Source organism: Vipera berus (assembly GCF_964194415.1).
Source record: "Vipera berus genome assembly, chromosome: 3".
NCBI lineage: Eukaryota > Metazoa > Chordata > Lepidosauria > Squamata > Viperidae > Vipera > Vipera berus.
Window position 1 is genome coordinate 87,822,355 of NC_138204.1, and position 14,128 is coordinate 87,836,482.

The 14,128-nt window shown below is 39.0% G+C and overlaps 1 protein-coding gene across 3 annotated transcripts in view; it reads right to left on the reverse strand.

Moving 5' to 3' along the window:
• Window positions 1-3,182: 3,182 nt before the first annotated feature.
• The window catches only part of RWDD3 (RWD domain containing 3), a 31,663-nt gene continuing 20,717 nt past the window's right edge, over window positions 3,183-14,128 (reverse strand). For 2 of the 3 annotated variants that reach the window (XM_081323683.1, XM_081323685.1), the window contains exons 2-4: window positions 10,858-11,345; window positions 7,228-7,343; window positions 6,722-7,125 (exon numbers count right to left, since the gene is read on the reverse strand). In XM_081323683.1, the coding sequence (XP_081179809.1) occupies window positions 7,011-7,125; window positions 7,228-7,343; window positions 10,858-11,345 (719 nt within the window). In that variant the 3' untranslated portion in view covers window positions 6,722-7,010. Of the gene's footprint in view, window positions 3,345-6,721; window positions 7,126-7,227; window positions 7,344-10,857; window positions 11,346-14,128 lie in introns of those variants that run through there. The other variant, XM_081323684.1, reaches the window with a different exon arrangement.

Consider the following 14,128-nt stretch of genomic DNA (forward strand, 5'->3'; position numbering starts at 1 on the left):
AAATTAAGCAGAAAAACTCAAGTCAATTCTTATGCTGAATGGTTATGTCGATTTAGGCTATTTAAGAATAGTGAGTAACAAATTAAGCAGGTGATAGATCAATGGACAAAGCATTATTATCATCTTTGGGCTTGACAGATAATCAGACTTCTTGCCTAGTGAGTAGAAAGATGTTTTATGGTGGTTGCAACAAGTCCCAGCCTTTTTGCATCGTGGTTCATTTATAAATGCCGCATCCCATATACTAATAATCTTTCATTGGTTTTCTGGCTTCAGCCAGGAGACAAGGGCAAGTTGACCTGAATGCCGTCAACATCGGCTACTGCTATTTATACAGCAGGATGTGAACAGGAATGAGATTTCAAAGTGATCTGTGTGACTCACATAAGATTAGTTTTCCAAATGATGGTTGTATTTAAATTTGCAGCCTTAATTCAAAGCTGTCATGACTTGACCTCAGTTACCTTTTCAGAGAAGAGTAGACTCTTCTGAGGATCACATCGAACAGTTAGGGTAGGATACAGAGTTATTTCCTGTCTAGCATTGTTATTCTGAACAGTAGTCACCAGTGCTTTTTTTGTAAAAGAAAAAGGTGCCGGAACTCACACGTCATACAACCCGCCTTGCCTACCCTACAAGATTCCATCCAAAAAAGGTGCCGGAACTCCGTTCTGAGCGTTCTATGAGGAAAAAAAGCCCTGGTAGTCACCATGAACTCTTTCTTCTTGTGATACAATCTCAGTTGAGACTGGAGGAAGGTGTTAAGAGACAGCCAAACTTAGAGTCCTTCCACTGCAGAAAGTGACACAGGCCTGACTGCCCCCAGAATCCCTGAAGCCTTATCTGACGATTCCCAATGCAGTCAGTCTGGGAATGCAATCAGGGTGCGATTCTTGTAACATAGGTGACTAACAATAAAGCTTATGTTTGAGAGTATTTGTGAGTGGTTCTGGTTGCTTTGCACCTGACATTCTTGATGTGTACAGAGATAATTTGTAGTGCAGATGGTTCTGAAATGGAAAAGTGCAGCATGTACATGCACATGTCCTCCAATATCAATGTATGTCAAGAAGCTTTTCGCCAGTTAAGTCCTAAGAGATTGTATTTAAGATGCATATTTTGGTTTTCCAAAACAATTCCCTGCCTGAGCAGGGGTTTGGACTAGATGACCTACAAGGTCCTTTCCAACTTTTATTATTATTATTATTATTATTGTTATTATTATTATTATTATTATTATTATTATTATTATTATTATTATTATCATCATCATCATCATCATCATCATCATCATCATCATCATCATCATCACAATGGGACACCTGCCACTCAAGACAACAGTACCATTCTGGGAAAAGCAAAGGCATCAATCAGAAGTTGGGGAAAATGTATGAATCGCCCTTATATTTCTTTAAACTGGTTGGCATGTGAATAATTGTGCATGACAAAATGAACAGAGAGGTAGTGAGAAACCTTAGGGCACACCTGAGCTCATATGGATAGGTACAAAGTTCTGACACTTCGCATCAACAAGTCTACTCACAGGAACTGAGGATATGTATCTGTCCTCAGTCAAAATTCACAGGTGCTCTTAAGTTTGAGAACAAAATTAGAGAGACCTCCAAGTGGGTGATTTTAACTATCCATACATAGAATTAAGAAGTAGTTATTTTAGTCACAATGAAAAGCACAAAATGGAATAACATACCTAGTAACATTTATTATGGAACCAATCAGAAGAGAGATGACTTCGTTCTTAATTCTGAATGATGATCAAGATCTACTGCAAAATCTATTGGAGGTTTTAATATATTTAAAGGGCATTCTCTGTGGGCGCGCCAGACCTGTGGAACCGCTTGCCGGTTGAGCTCCGGATAGCCCCCGACCTTCGCTCCTTCCGGCGCGATCTAAAAACGTATTTATTTGAGCAATCTGACCTGGTCTGATGGGTTAGGGTTGGGGTTTTAATATGTTTTTAATTATTGTTTTAAATTTTAAATTTGGGCATTATATTTAATGGTTTTTTAACTTTTGTATTCTGTTTTTTATATTTATTGCCCTGTACACCGCCCTGAGTCCTTCGGGAGAAAGGCGGTATAAAAATATAATAAATAATAAATAATAATAATAATATTTGTACGTTAAATTTTCCTGACATGAGCCAACCACGTCACATTTATCTTTTAACAAAAAACAAATTTTCAAAGGACAATACTGTATGAAAAACAAACTGATCTTAACCATCTCTTAATTGTACCATGCCCTAAAGGTCAACATGTATCGGAAGATTGGAAAATGGATAATGTACAGGCCAATTGGAAAAAAAAAGAATCCAGGGGAATTCAGGATATTATAGTCTAGTTGATTTAGCAGCTCTTCCACCCAAATTGGTGGAAAATGTTTATTAAAGATTAATTGATAAGCACATATAGGATGACAAGCGTTGCTGAAGAGCCAGCAATATTCCTTTAAAGATAAGACTTCTTTTTAAGCGTTCTTGAGTATTAACAAGGTTGTGGACAGGGGTTTGTTTAGATTTTTTTAAGCAGCTTTGATGACATCTCTCTGGAAACAAATTTAGCAGAATGAGATAAAAGGTGAGGCGCTCTTATATTTTTAATAACTAAAGATCAGAATCCTATTCTCACAATGTAGAAACACTGTAATAGATCTACACCACTTCTTTATAAATGAGTTCTGAAGCACCAACAGTTAGCAGAAATTTAGCTAGGTGGCTGGCAAACTAAATTATTTTGTGTGTGTATATATACTGTATATACAAGGACAAAAAGAACTGCTCTTAAGAGACATTCTAGGAAGAATGTCAAGCAAGCACATAACAACAGGGCAGGAATCTTAATCTCATATGCACACTGTTGGGATCTGAATTGACAATAGCTAAGCAAGAAAGGAGTCTTGAGGTTAGTGGTAAGTTGCTCAGTAAAAAAAAAGGATGTATGTATGTATGCCAACCTAGCAGTTCGAAAGCATGTAAAAATGCAAGTAGAAAAATAGGGAACACTACAGTGGGAAGGTAACAGCGTTCCATGCGTCTTTGGCGTCTAGTCATGCCAGCCACATGACCACGGAGTCGTCCTCGGACAAGCGCTGGCTCTTCGGCTTTGAAACGGAGATGAGCACCGGCCCCTAGAGTTGGAAACGACTAGCACGCATGTGCGGGGGAACCTTTACCTTTTATGTATGTATGCATTGCTGTTAAAAAAAGAAATTCCATGTTGGACATCAGTAGAACAAGGGTTTCTCAAAAAATAAAAAAGAGAAGTAATTTTTTTTGTACACAAATCCATGGAGAAGTGGTCATATTTGGAAGACCGTCCACACTCCTGAAAAAAATAAAATAAAATTTGGCGGCATTTAAAAATGGTTCACATTTGGTCATCCTTATCTTTAAAAAGGCAAATGGAAAACTTTCACCGAGATATATAAAGCTATGCATGAGGAGCTAAGCCTTTTTCACAAAGCCAAAATCTGGGTATTCCAATAAAACTAAGCGGTGGTGAACTAAGACAGACAAAATCTAGGTAACTAAGGTGGATAGTTAATCATGATCGCACAGGCACCTACAGTATTGCTGAGTGACAGTAAAAATTCGGTAATGCTCAGGAACTGTTTGAAAACTTCCCTGAAGCATCCAATTAAGCATTTAACAAGCACTTGGTATATTAATATAAGATTCTCTTGATGTTCTTATATCCTTTTTTCTGAAGACTCTACCATATATTCACGTATTGGATTGACACTGAGCTGTCAATGTTGTGTACAAGCTGACCACTAGTTGCTACTCCCAGTAGGTATTAAGAGACAGTAACAATAACTGGATAAATCATACTGATCATATTAATTTATAAAACTTTATGCTGTCATCTCCCCTATAATGCAACTCTGGGCAGATGATAAAAGATGAGTGGGAAAATAATTAAAATGTTAAAACTAATAAATTAGTTAATTATTATTAATAAGGATTCATATCAACACCTATTATCAGAGATTACAGGATTTAGGGATATGTTTCCACAAAGAGTATATCATGAAAAGCATAATGTTTTCCATGATAATTTTTTCTTGTTTTGCTTAAGGGTGTCCATCCACAATGCACACAGGGACCCAAAATCCTTATCTAGCAAGCTTGAAGCGAAGCAGTTGCCTGAAGATATAATCTCACATACCACAGGGCACTGTCCATGCTCTTCCCGTAGTATTTTTGTACACAATGGAGACACAGTGCTGTTTTCAGCCATGGCGCTATTGGATATGTTCATCTTATACAGGGTTTTGACAATGTGCTCTAGATTAGGTAACAACGATGACATTCTGGGATATCTTCTGAAGTCTAATATGACCATGTCAATTATTTGAAGTGACATAATTTGCCCCTTATGGCAAATGTTTTGAAGAAACTATCACACCTTGATTTGACTGATATATCCTCATTTACAATAACAAGCATGAACTCTTCTCTTAACAGATTTTTTTTTGCAACTGTTTCTTCTTAGATGACATAAAGGCAGATGTTGCCTTCAAAACTATACAAGATACAAATTGGATGCAGAAAGTAGTTTTTTTTTATATATATATATATATATATATATATATATATATATATATATATATATATATATATATATATATATATATATATATATATATATATATATATATATATATGCATATATACATATCATACACTTCAGTTGACAAAATGCCAAAGCGCACAAAGTTTACTGTCACCTCATTGTATTACCAAGTGTGTATCGAAACGACAGCTATGGTATGTTTTTAATGGGAAAGTATAAAAAAGAGCCCATTAAAACTGGATGTACTCCCCATAAGTTTAATTATGCTTTGCACTACAGGAGAGAATGGGTCCTCTAATTTGGGAATGGCCACTGACAAAATGAAAGACTTCCATGCACAAACTGGTGCTCAGGACTGTATCCCAGGGATCGTCTCTCCTGCCTGTCCTACTAAGTCAGATTGGGGGAGTGTCCTTCAGGTTGCTACCTGATGGGACCTCAAGAGGCCTGTTTTCCTGGAGACCAATCCAGTCCTTTTGAACAACCTTCCACCTGACATCTGAGGGATCCCTACCCTTTTAGCCTTTCAGAGGGTCATGAAGATCTGGCTCTTCGCCCAAGGATGGCTAGGATGGGAGTTGAGCTGCAAGGATGATTGATCTGAAACCTGGAGAGAAGGATTCCTTTGTTTTTAACCATATTTTTAGGGATTGTTGTGAGCCACCTAGAGTCATTATATGGGACCATGTAAGTTCAGTAAGTAGGGAAATATATAGGCAGGTAGATAAGCAGGCAGGCATAAGGGATATGACAGGCACCTGTAACCCATTAAGCCCATGGGGGTCCTTGTTAAAGCAGAGGTCATGCAAGTAACTGTGACCCAAAATTTACCCCCTCTAGTAAGGAAGCCCAGAAAGGATATTCCAAGGATAGACAAAAATCTTAACAACAGAGTACACTGCCTTTCCTAGCTGTGATGCACTTACGTACCTAAAAAATGGTAGCATGAGACTTCTAGAAGAAATTTTTCAAATCAACTTATTCTATCAAAGTTTGGTAAATAAAAGTAATAATATTAGTTCAGAAAAGAGCCAGGCCTAAAGATGGAGCCCAGAATAAAGCCAACTCCTGAACAGTGGAGTTTGGTATCTGTTTTTGCTAATTATAATTAAAGTAGAAAATTCTATATTAAAGCAATCAGTTCTTCATTTCCTTTGTCAACAAGCTGAAAATATAAAACAAGGATGCAGAGTTTTTTCAAATCTTGCTGAAGGACAAATCCCAGTAGCCTCACCCAGTATGTTGTAAGTTGTTATTCAGTAACACCTGGAGAAGTACAAGTTACTCATCCCAATCTTTAGGAGAATGGGTATTCTTCTCAATTTCCACAGTATTGAGAAAGTTACTACCACCCTGATTAATAGGAACTGGAAAAAATAAGATTCCTAAAAAAAGGTATAACATCTTTTTCAGACAACTCTACATGATTTCATATACAAAACTCAACAAACAGCTAAAAACAAATAATTTTTGATGAAAGGCGGGCTTTTATTCAGCTTAAGAAACTTGCAATAAGCCAGTAACCAGATATTATACTGAATGGTCAAAAGTTATAGTAAAAAAAACCAGAAGTGATTGTATGACATTCACATTTTTAAAAAAAAAAATAATTTTTTTTATTATCATGTTGTTTTATATATACTAATCAGTTTTTAACTGGGCATTTTTGTGTGTATTTCAGTAGCCACTCAAACTACCTTCTGAAGTAAGGTGAATTTTAAATCCAATTTCTAAACAGAAGGTGAAACTCTACTTTTATGAAAGAGCAAAACTGATCTCTGGGAAATAATGCCAGTTATTTTACTTCACTTTCCTTAAAATTAAAAAAAAAGAACAAACCAAGTTTAAAATTATGTCTCATCCCTTATATTCTTCAATTAATAAATTAAAAGACAAGCTCTTTAGAGCATAATATTGTCATGTACTTAAGCATTACTTTTTGAAAATATGATGCAAAAAAAATTTGAATACCCATGCAGAATAGACCGAATATATATATATATATATATATATATATATATATATATATATATATATATATATATATATATATATATATATATATATATATATATATATATATATATATATATATATATATATTCTTCAAAGTTAGGTTTCCAAATCCCAAGGACAACAGCAATTCCTTCACACCTGACCTACAATTCTTAAATATCAACTGTTGGAATTTTCAACAGTTAGTAGCAAAATGCTGTCAGGGCACACAGCAAAGTAACATCTGTTCTACTGTGAGAAGTGCCTTGTGCTTTGTGCAAGGAGATGGCTTTTTTGTGACAGTTTGCTTCAGAAAACCTTTAGGACATGTTCATCACCAAACCTTCCGTGTTATCATCCTTTTTCATTTGATATATTCAGTGACAGTTTAAGTCACAATCTTTTGGGCTTGCTTCAAAATTATTTTAACTGAGCCGACACAAACTCACTGAACAGTTTTGCGAGTCCTGCGGCCTCAAATTCCTGTTGTAGCTCATCCAACGTTGAATATTCTTTGACTTCAAATGCCTGAAACCTACATTGTACCAAAAAGACTTCATGAATATGCCAACTTCTTTGTCAGAATATAATTATCAATTCAAAGCTGGTTTTCTAGCTGAACGCAACTAAAACACACCTTCTGTGTTCAGCCTGTATTTTTGTTTCAAAGAGTACGCGCATCATTTTCTCTTTACACTTCTTTCCGCTCGAATCCACATCCACTTTGCTAGTTTTTTGGAGCATAAGGTATTCCTAAATCAGAAAAAAAAACTAATAATTCAACAACATTACTATACATTATCCATAATAGCCCAAGGACAAATATTACTGACAGAAAAAAAGTATTTCTTGAAAGGATTTCTAAATACATCTTGGCTGAACCCCGTAAGTCGACATTTAGCCTTTTTATTAATGGCAGGATTATTGCTGCTAGTAAATAACCTTACCAGTGCAAAGTATGACAATGTTGCACTTGCATTTTCATGCGACATGTGAAAGGCATACGCTGAGTTGTACAGGTTTATGAACAACTGCACCAAGATTTCCAAAGCAGCTTTCCTGAGCATCTTTAGCACTCTTACAAAAAGTAGGATTACACCTGATGTGGTTCCTCTCCAATTTATCCTACTTCATATGTAAACTTGTATGAAAAATAAACAGATTTATATAACTAATTTCTGAGTTACACTTCCCACAGTCTGCTGCAATGAATATTTAAAATGTTTCTTCACTCGGCCACAGATGTATTTCTTATATCATCTCCCAGAGCAAGGATAGGCAACTTGTGTAAACACATACACACAGGGGAAAAAAATTTCCCCTACTACACCTGAGTGGGTGTAGTAGTGATGTCAGCTTAGTTTTTTTCTGCTTCAAGTGTTTGTTTTCTTCTTACATGAATTAAACCTACTTGAGTATTAACACACTGGGGTTTTTTCTTGTGTTTTGCTAAAAATTAGCTCTAGGGCCTAGAGAAAAGATTAAGCGGGGTTTTTTTTGCCGTGACATGAAAGCTCTTCCAAACTCATCCTCTCTAACAACACAAGGACCTTCTATTTAATACTTGGTACAAACCACGTTGCACAGTTTGGCCACGTGATTTCCATCTTTTTCACAAACAAGAATAACAAAAAGGCAAGCACTTATGGCAAGTCCTTCAGCTCAGAGCTATTACATTCAATTCTGAAATGGTGAAGTGCCCCAGAATGACTTTAGTTTATCATCAAACAACGAAGTGCTTCCAAATTTATGCACACATTCAAATCTTGCCAAAGTTTTTATGACGGAGGGCCGTTTGTTTGGTGTTGGTTTCGCAGCCTCAAAACAGAAATAGGTCACAATAACAGGTCACAATAACAACAAAAAAACTACAAATAAAATAAATTTCCACCACTATTAGTACATAAAAATTTAAAATCAACCCTGTTTATATGTAGTCATCGACTTACAATCAGTCGCTTAATGATCATTTGAAGTTCCACTGGACCCTCCTCAAAAGGCATTTACCACCCAGTACCAAACCTTCAACAACTGGGCCCTCAAACCCCACACACACACACTCTATGTTCCCATGACTGCATTTTGTCTGCTCAGCAACCAGCCTGCATTTAATGGCCATTTGCAGCATCCTGCAGTCACATATTTTTTTACTGAAAACCAGGGTTTACTTTGTTTTGGCAAAAACACCCCATAGCGAATAGTGGATTTGCTTAACAACCAGGGCATTTGTTTAATGAGTATGAAGAAGGAAGGAAGGAAGGAAGGAAGGAAGGAAGGAAGGAAGGAAGGAAGGAAGGAAGGAAGGAAGGAAGGAAGGAAGGAAGGAAGGAAGGAAGGAAGGGCTTCTTTGAAGTCAAGCTCAGCTCCTGGTGACTTAATGGATACAGCCACGCATTAAATTGTGGCAAACAAAGATGAAAAGTATAATCTGCTCTCTTTCGAGTCAAGTTCAGCTCTTGGTGATTCTATAGATATTTCCATGCAATTTTCTTGGAAATACCGTAATTTGGGACAGGCTTATCACTGGCTGGTTTTTTTATTTGACTTTCCCATCTACAATAGAGTACTCCAGAATTCTCTGAAAATCTGCTAAAATTACAGATAAAGACTACATAAGCTGTACCAACTTCTTTATGCTTAGTTCGGAGGCAGGTCCAGGAGGTTTAATAGCCTTACTTCATTTTAAGTAAAACAGGATTGCAACCTTAGGTCATTTCCTGACAGTGAGAACAATCAACCAGTGGAACAGCTTGCCTTCGGAAACTGTGGGTGCTCCATCACTGGAGGCTTTTAAGAAGAGACTGGACCAGCCACCTGTCTGAAATTATATAAGGCCTCCAGCTTGAGCAGGGGGTTGGACTAGAAGACCTCCATGGTCCCTTCCAACTGTGATATTCTATTCTACTCATGTATTATGTAGTGATCAGATTAATAAGACTTGAGCGGGGCAAATTTATGCCCTGCTCAAAAAGCCTAAAAAAGAACAATGCCATCCATTCTCATTAAGATCTGCCATGAGTTCTGCGTATACTTACAGAGTTGACTGGAGAACAAAATAGTGAAACCAAAACTGTGGTAACTGAAGGCTTTTGCGAATGGAAATTGCTCACAAAATGGCATTAAACTAAAAAACAGAAAGTTCCACTTTGACATTTAGGAATAATTCACATTTAGGAGTTGTTCAATTTTCCCATCTGTCAGTTTGCATATATATTTCCATATAAAATTCCAACCGACTCACAGGACTGTAATTATTATCCAGATCTAAATAATATAATCCATTTCTGAACACAAATTTCTACCAGTTACATTTCATTGGCCATGAAGGCATGACAGAATACTAAATTTGTCATGATTCATCCATAATTCCATACATCACAACGGAAGATACGTGTTGGCCTACGTATAATCATCCATTCTTGGGTTACAGGAATAGCATCCATTAGTTTGAGTGAAGCAGCTGCCTATGGTAGCACAAATGGGGTCTCATGAAAGGGCAGCAACTTTTTCATGATTAATTAATGCATTAGTATTTAGTTTACTGCTAGAAAGTGTGAAGGGCACTTGGTTGGTGAGGCTACCGTATTTAACTGGGGGAAAAAGCCCATTTACCACTGTATCTCAAAAAGCCATTGTCTCGACCCAATGTTTCTCAACCTTGGCAGCTTGAAGATGGGTGGTCTTCCACATATCTAGACCATCTAAATGTATTTCTTGACCTTAGCAGCTTGAAGGTGTGTGGACTTCAACTCTTGAGAAATCCCCAGCCAGCATGCTAGCTGGGGAGTTCTGGGAATCAAAGTCCACGCATCTTTGAGCTGCCAAGATTGAGAAACACTAACCTAGACTCCCCAAAGAATGGACAACCGCAGAGGTCACCCCAAATTTCTCCTATCGTGTATCTGCTCACCCTGGTGTGAGGCTAATGTAAGCAAGTGGGAAAAATTCTACCCAATCTGCTGTCATTGCTCATTTTGGAGTTCTTCACCTGAGTAGAAAGGACAGTGGTGAAGTTGTGATGGCTGACCCTTTCCCAGTGCAAACTGTGGCTAGCCTTGCAAATCCAATACTAAACATTGCTGTGGATGTAACTTTTATGGAGCGGGAACCCAGAGGACAGAGGGGAAAAACAACAAGAGGAAGGTTGATTTTTGTGTGAAAAGCAGCAACCAACTGGGATATCTCTGATGGTTAATGCTACTAGCAAAATTCTCAAATATTCATTCTCATTCAATGGTCTATCAGCCACAAAGAGCAAAGCCTGCACCTTAATGTCCCGCTTGTCTCCTTGAAGAAGTATGAGAATCATCTTGCCCATAAACATCAATCTTCCCGCCAGGCCAAGATCTCTACACCATTTTTCGACTGTTTTGATGTATTTTCCTTTGGCTCTCATATGGTCTAAATGCAAAAGGGCAGTCCAGACATCATTATCCTCGGCTGTTTTCACTGACAGAGTACTTTGCCCACTGCAGTCTGGAATTTCAGCTTCTTCAACCGCAGACTGAAAATTCTGCTTTATCCAGAGGATCAACTCATGTACCATGGGCTGAGACAAATGACTTGCTGCTTCTTCAAGCAATCTTGCTCTCACAGCCAGACACTGTGTCCTTGTGAGCTGTTCAGAATGAAGAGAGATGTTTGGCAAGCTTGATGGGTAACTGAGTGGTAAATGAAACAACAACTTTAATAATATGTCTGTGTCCGAAGGTCCTTTCACACTGGTCTGGATCCTGAATGAGATTCCCTTTATTTCTGAAAAGAATTCAAAATAATAATAACCAACAGAGGATCAAATGAAATATTCTCAACAATGTATTAGTTATTTGCTGTTAGAAAAGCTCAAACAGTAATCAATACTTTATGCAACTATGGATTCTTTTGTGCAGGGCCATATGGTTTTATTTCAGACTGGGGGTGGTGGTGGTGTCAGGAGATAATGATACATGCAAATTAATGCATCATAGCTAAAAGATGTATTATAATAGTTAAAGCTTATGTAGAAATACAGGTAGTCCTCAACTTACAAACAACTGCTTTGCAAGTATTCAAAATTCCGATGGACCCACCTAGGGGTTACTTACAACCCGGTATTGAAGTTCTGATGGTCAGGCCACTCCCCATGGTCATGTGACTGAACTTCAGGCACTTGCCAACCGGGCCACATTTATGGCCGTTTGCAGTGTCCCATGGCTACGTGATTGCATTTTACCACTTTCTGTCAAAACCCAGCATTTAATTCGTTGTTGGCAAAACCAACCCATAGCAAATCATGGAGTCTCTTAATGACCACAGGAGTCACTTAATGACACTGGCAGAAACTGTGGCGTTTACTTAACAACCACCACAAAAAAAACCCCTGTAAAATCAGCTCAGTCACTTGGTTGACCTGCTTCATGATAGTCATGAGTTACAATCATGATGGGCAGGCTCCATTACGGCCATAACCTGAGGACTATCTGGAAGCCCTCTGAATTCAGTGAGATTTGTTTCTGACTAAACGTAAGTGGATACCATGAAATTTTTGGCCTATGTTTGGCAAGTACCAAACCGGGCAATAACACTGATAGTCCAGTTCATTTAGTTTAGTTTAGTTTAGTTTTATTAAATTTTTATACCGCCCTTCTCCCGAAGGACTCAGGGCGGTGAACAGGGCATATAATAAAAATACAAAAGTACAAAAGTTAAAAAAGAATTAAATTAATGCCCAAAATAAAACAATAAGAATATACAAATAATTAAAACCCTAAATTGACTCCCCATCAGGCCAGGCCAGCTTGTTCGAATAAGTGGGTCTTTAACCCGCGCCGGAAGGAGCGGAGATCCAGTGCCATCCGGAGCTCAACCGGCAGTTGATTCCACAGAGCCGGGGCGCCCACAGAGAAGGCCCTCCCCCTGGGGGCCACCAGCCGACATTCTCTGACCAGAGGCACCCTGAGGAGGCCCTCTCTGTGGGAACGCACAGGGCGGAGGGGAGTTGACGCCGGCAGCAGGTGGTCCCCGAGGTATTCCAGACCCATGCCATGTAAGGACTTAAAAACCATCACCAAGACCTTGAACCTCACCCAGAAGACAACTGGTAACCAATGCAGCTCGCAGAGCAAAGGTGTAACATGGGAGTACCGGGAAACTCCCAAGACAACTCTCGCGGCCGCATTCTGTACCAGTTGGAGCCTCCGAGTGGTCTTCAAGGGAAGCCCCATGTAGAGAGCATTGCAATAGTCAAGACGAGAGGTCACAAGCGCATGAGTGACCGTACACAGGGCATCCCGGTCTGGATAGGGCCGCAACTGCCGCACCAGGCGAACCTGAGCGAAAGCCCCCCTAGTCACGGCTACTATATGATCTTCTAAGGTAAGCCGTGAATCTAGGAGGACTCCCAAGTTGCGCGCCCTATCCACGGGGGGTAAAGACTCACCCCCCATAAAAAGCGATGGAACATTTTGAATGTCCCGGGATGCCGGAATGTACAGCCACTCAGTCTTGTCAGGGTTGAGTTGAAGTCTGTTCCTCCCCATCCAGACCCGAACCGCCTCCAGGCAACGGGACATCACAGCGAGGGCATCACTGGGGTGGTTTGGTGGTTTGGTTTAGTGACCGTTTGAAGTTACAACGGCACTGGAAAAAAGAGAATTGTGATCATTTTCCACACTTATGGCCATTGCAGCACCCCCATGGTCACATGATCAAAATTCAGACACTTGGCAACTGACTCATATTTATGACGGTTGCCATGTCTCCCAGGATCATGTGAACTCCTTTAGTGAACTTCTGACAAGCAAAGTCAATGGGGAAGACAGGTTCATTTAACAATCGTGTTACTAACTTAACAACTGCAGTGATTCACTTAACAACTGTGGCAAGAAAGGTCATAAAATGGGGTGAAACTCACCTAACAAATGTCTCACTTAGCAACACAAAGTTGGAGTTCAATTGTGGTCTTAAATTGAGGAAATAAAGTATCCAAGTATTTATTGGGAAAGCAGTTGGGTTAGGATGTTGAACTTGTCGATCAGAAGGTCGGCAGTTTGGCGGGTCGAATCCCGAGTGCCACGTAACAGAGTGAGCGCCTGTTACTCGTCCCAGCTTCTGCCAACCTAGCAGTTCGAAAGCACGTAAAAATGCAAGTAGAAAAATAGGGACCACTGCAGTGGGAAGGTAACAGCGTTCCGTGCACCTTTGGCATCTAGTCATGCCGGCCACATGACCACGGAGACGTCCTTGGACAAACGCTGGCTCTTCGGCTTTGAAACGGAGATGAGCACCGGCCCCTAGAGTCGGAAATGACTAGCACGCATGTGCAGGGGAACCTTTACCTTTTTAAACTGGTTTCTGGACACAACGTAGCCAGCCTTTTTGGTCTTAACTGTGACATTTTAATTATTTTAAAACTTGGTTTCAGACAACTTGTTTGTCTTAATGTGAACTTATTCAAGAGACAGAAACAACGGTGTGAACTTGTATCAAATGGGCTATCTTCCATCAAGAGTTGCAATTAGTTGACACACTTTCCACCATTAAAAAAATCAAAAATTTCT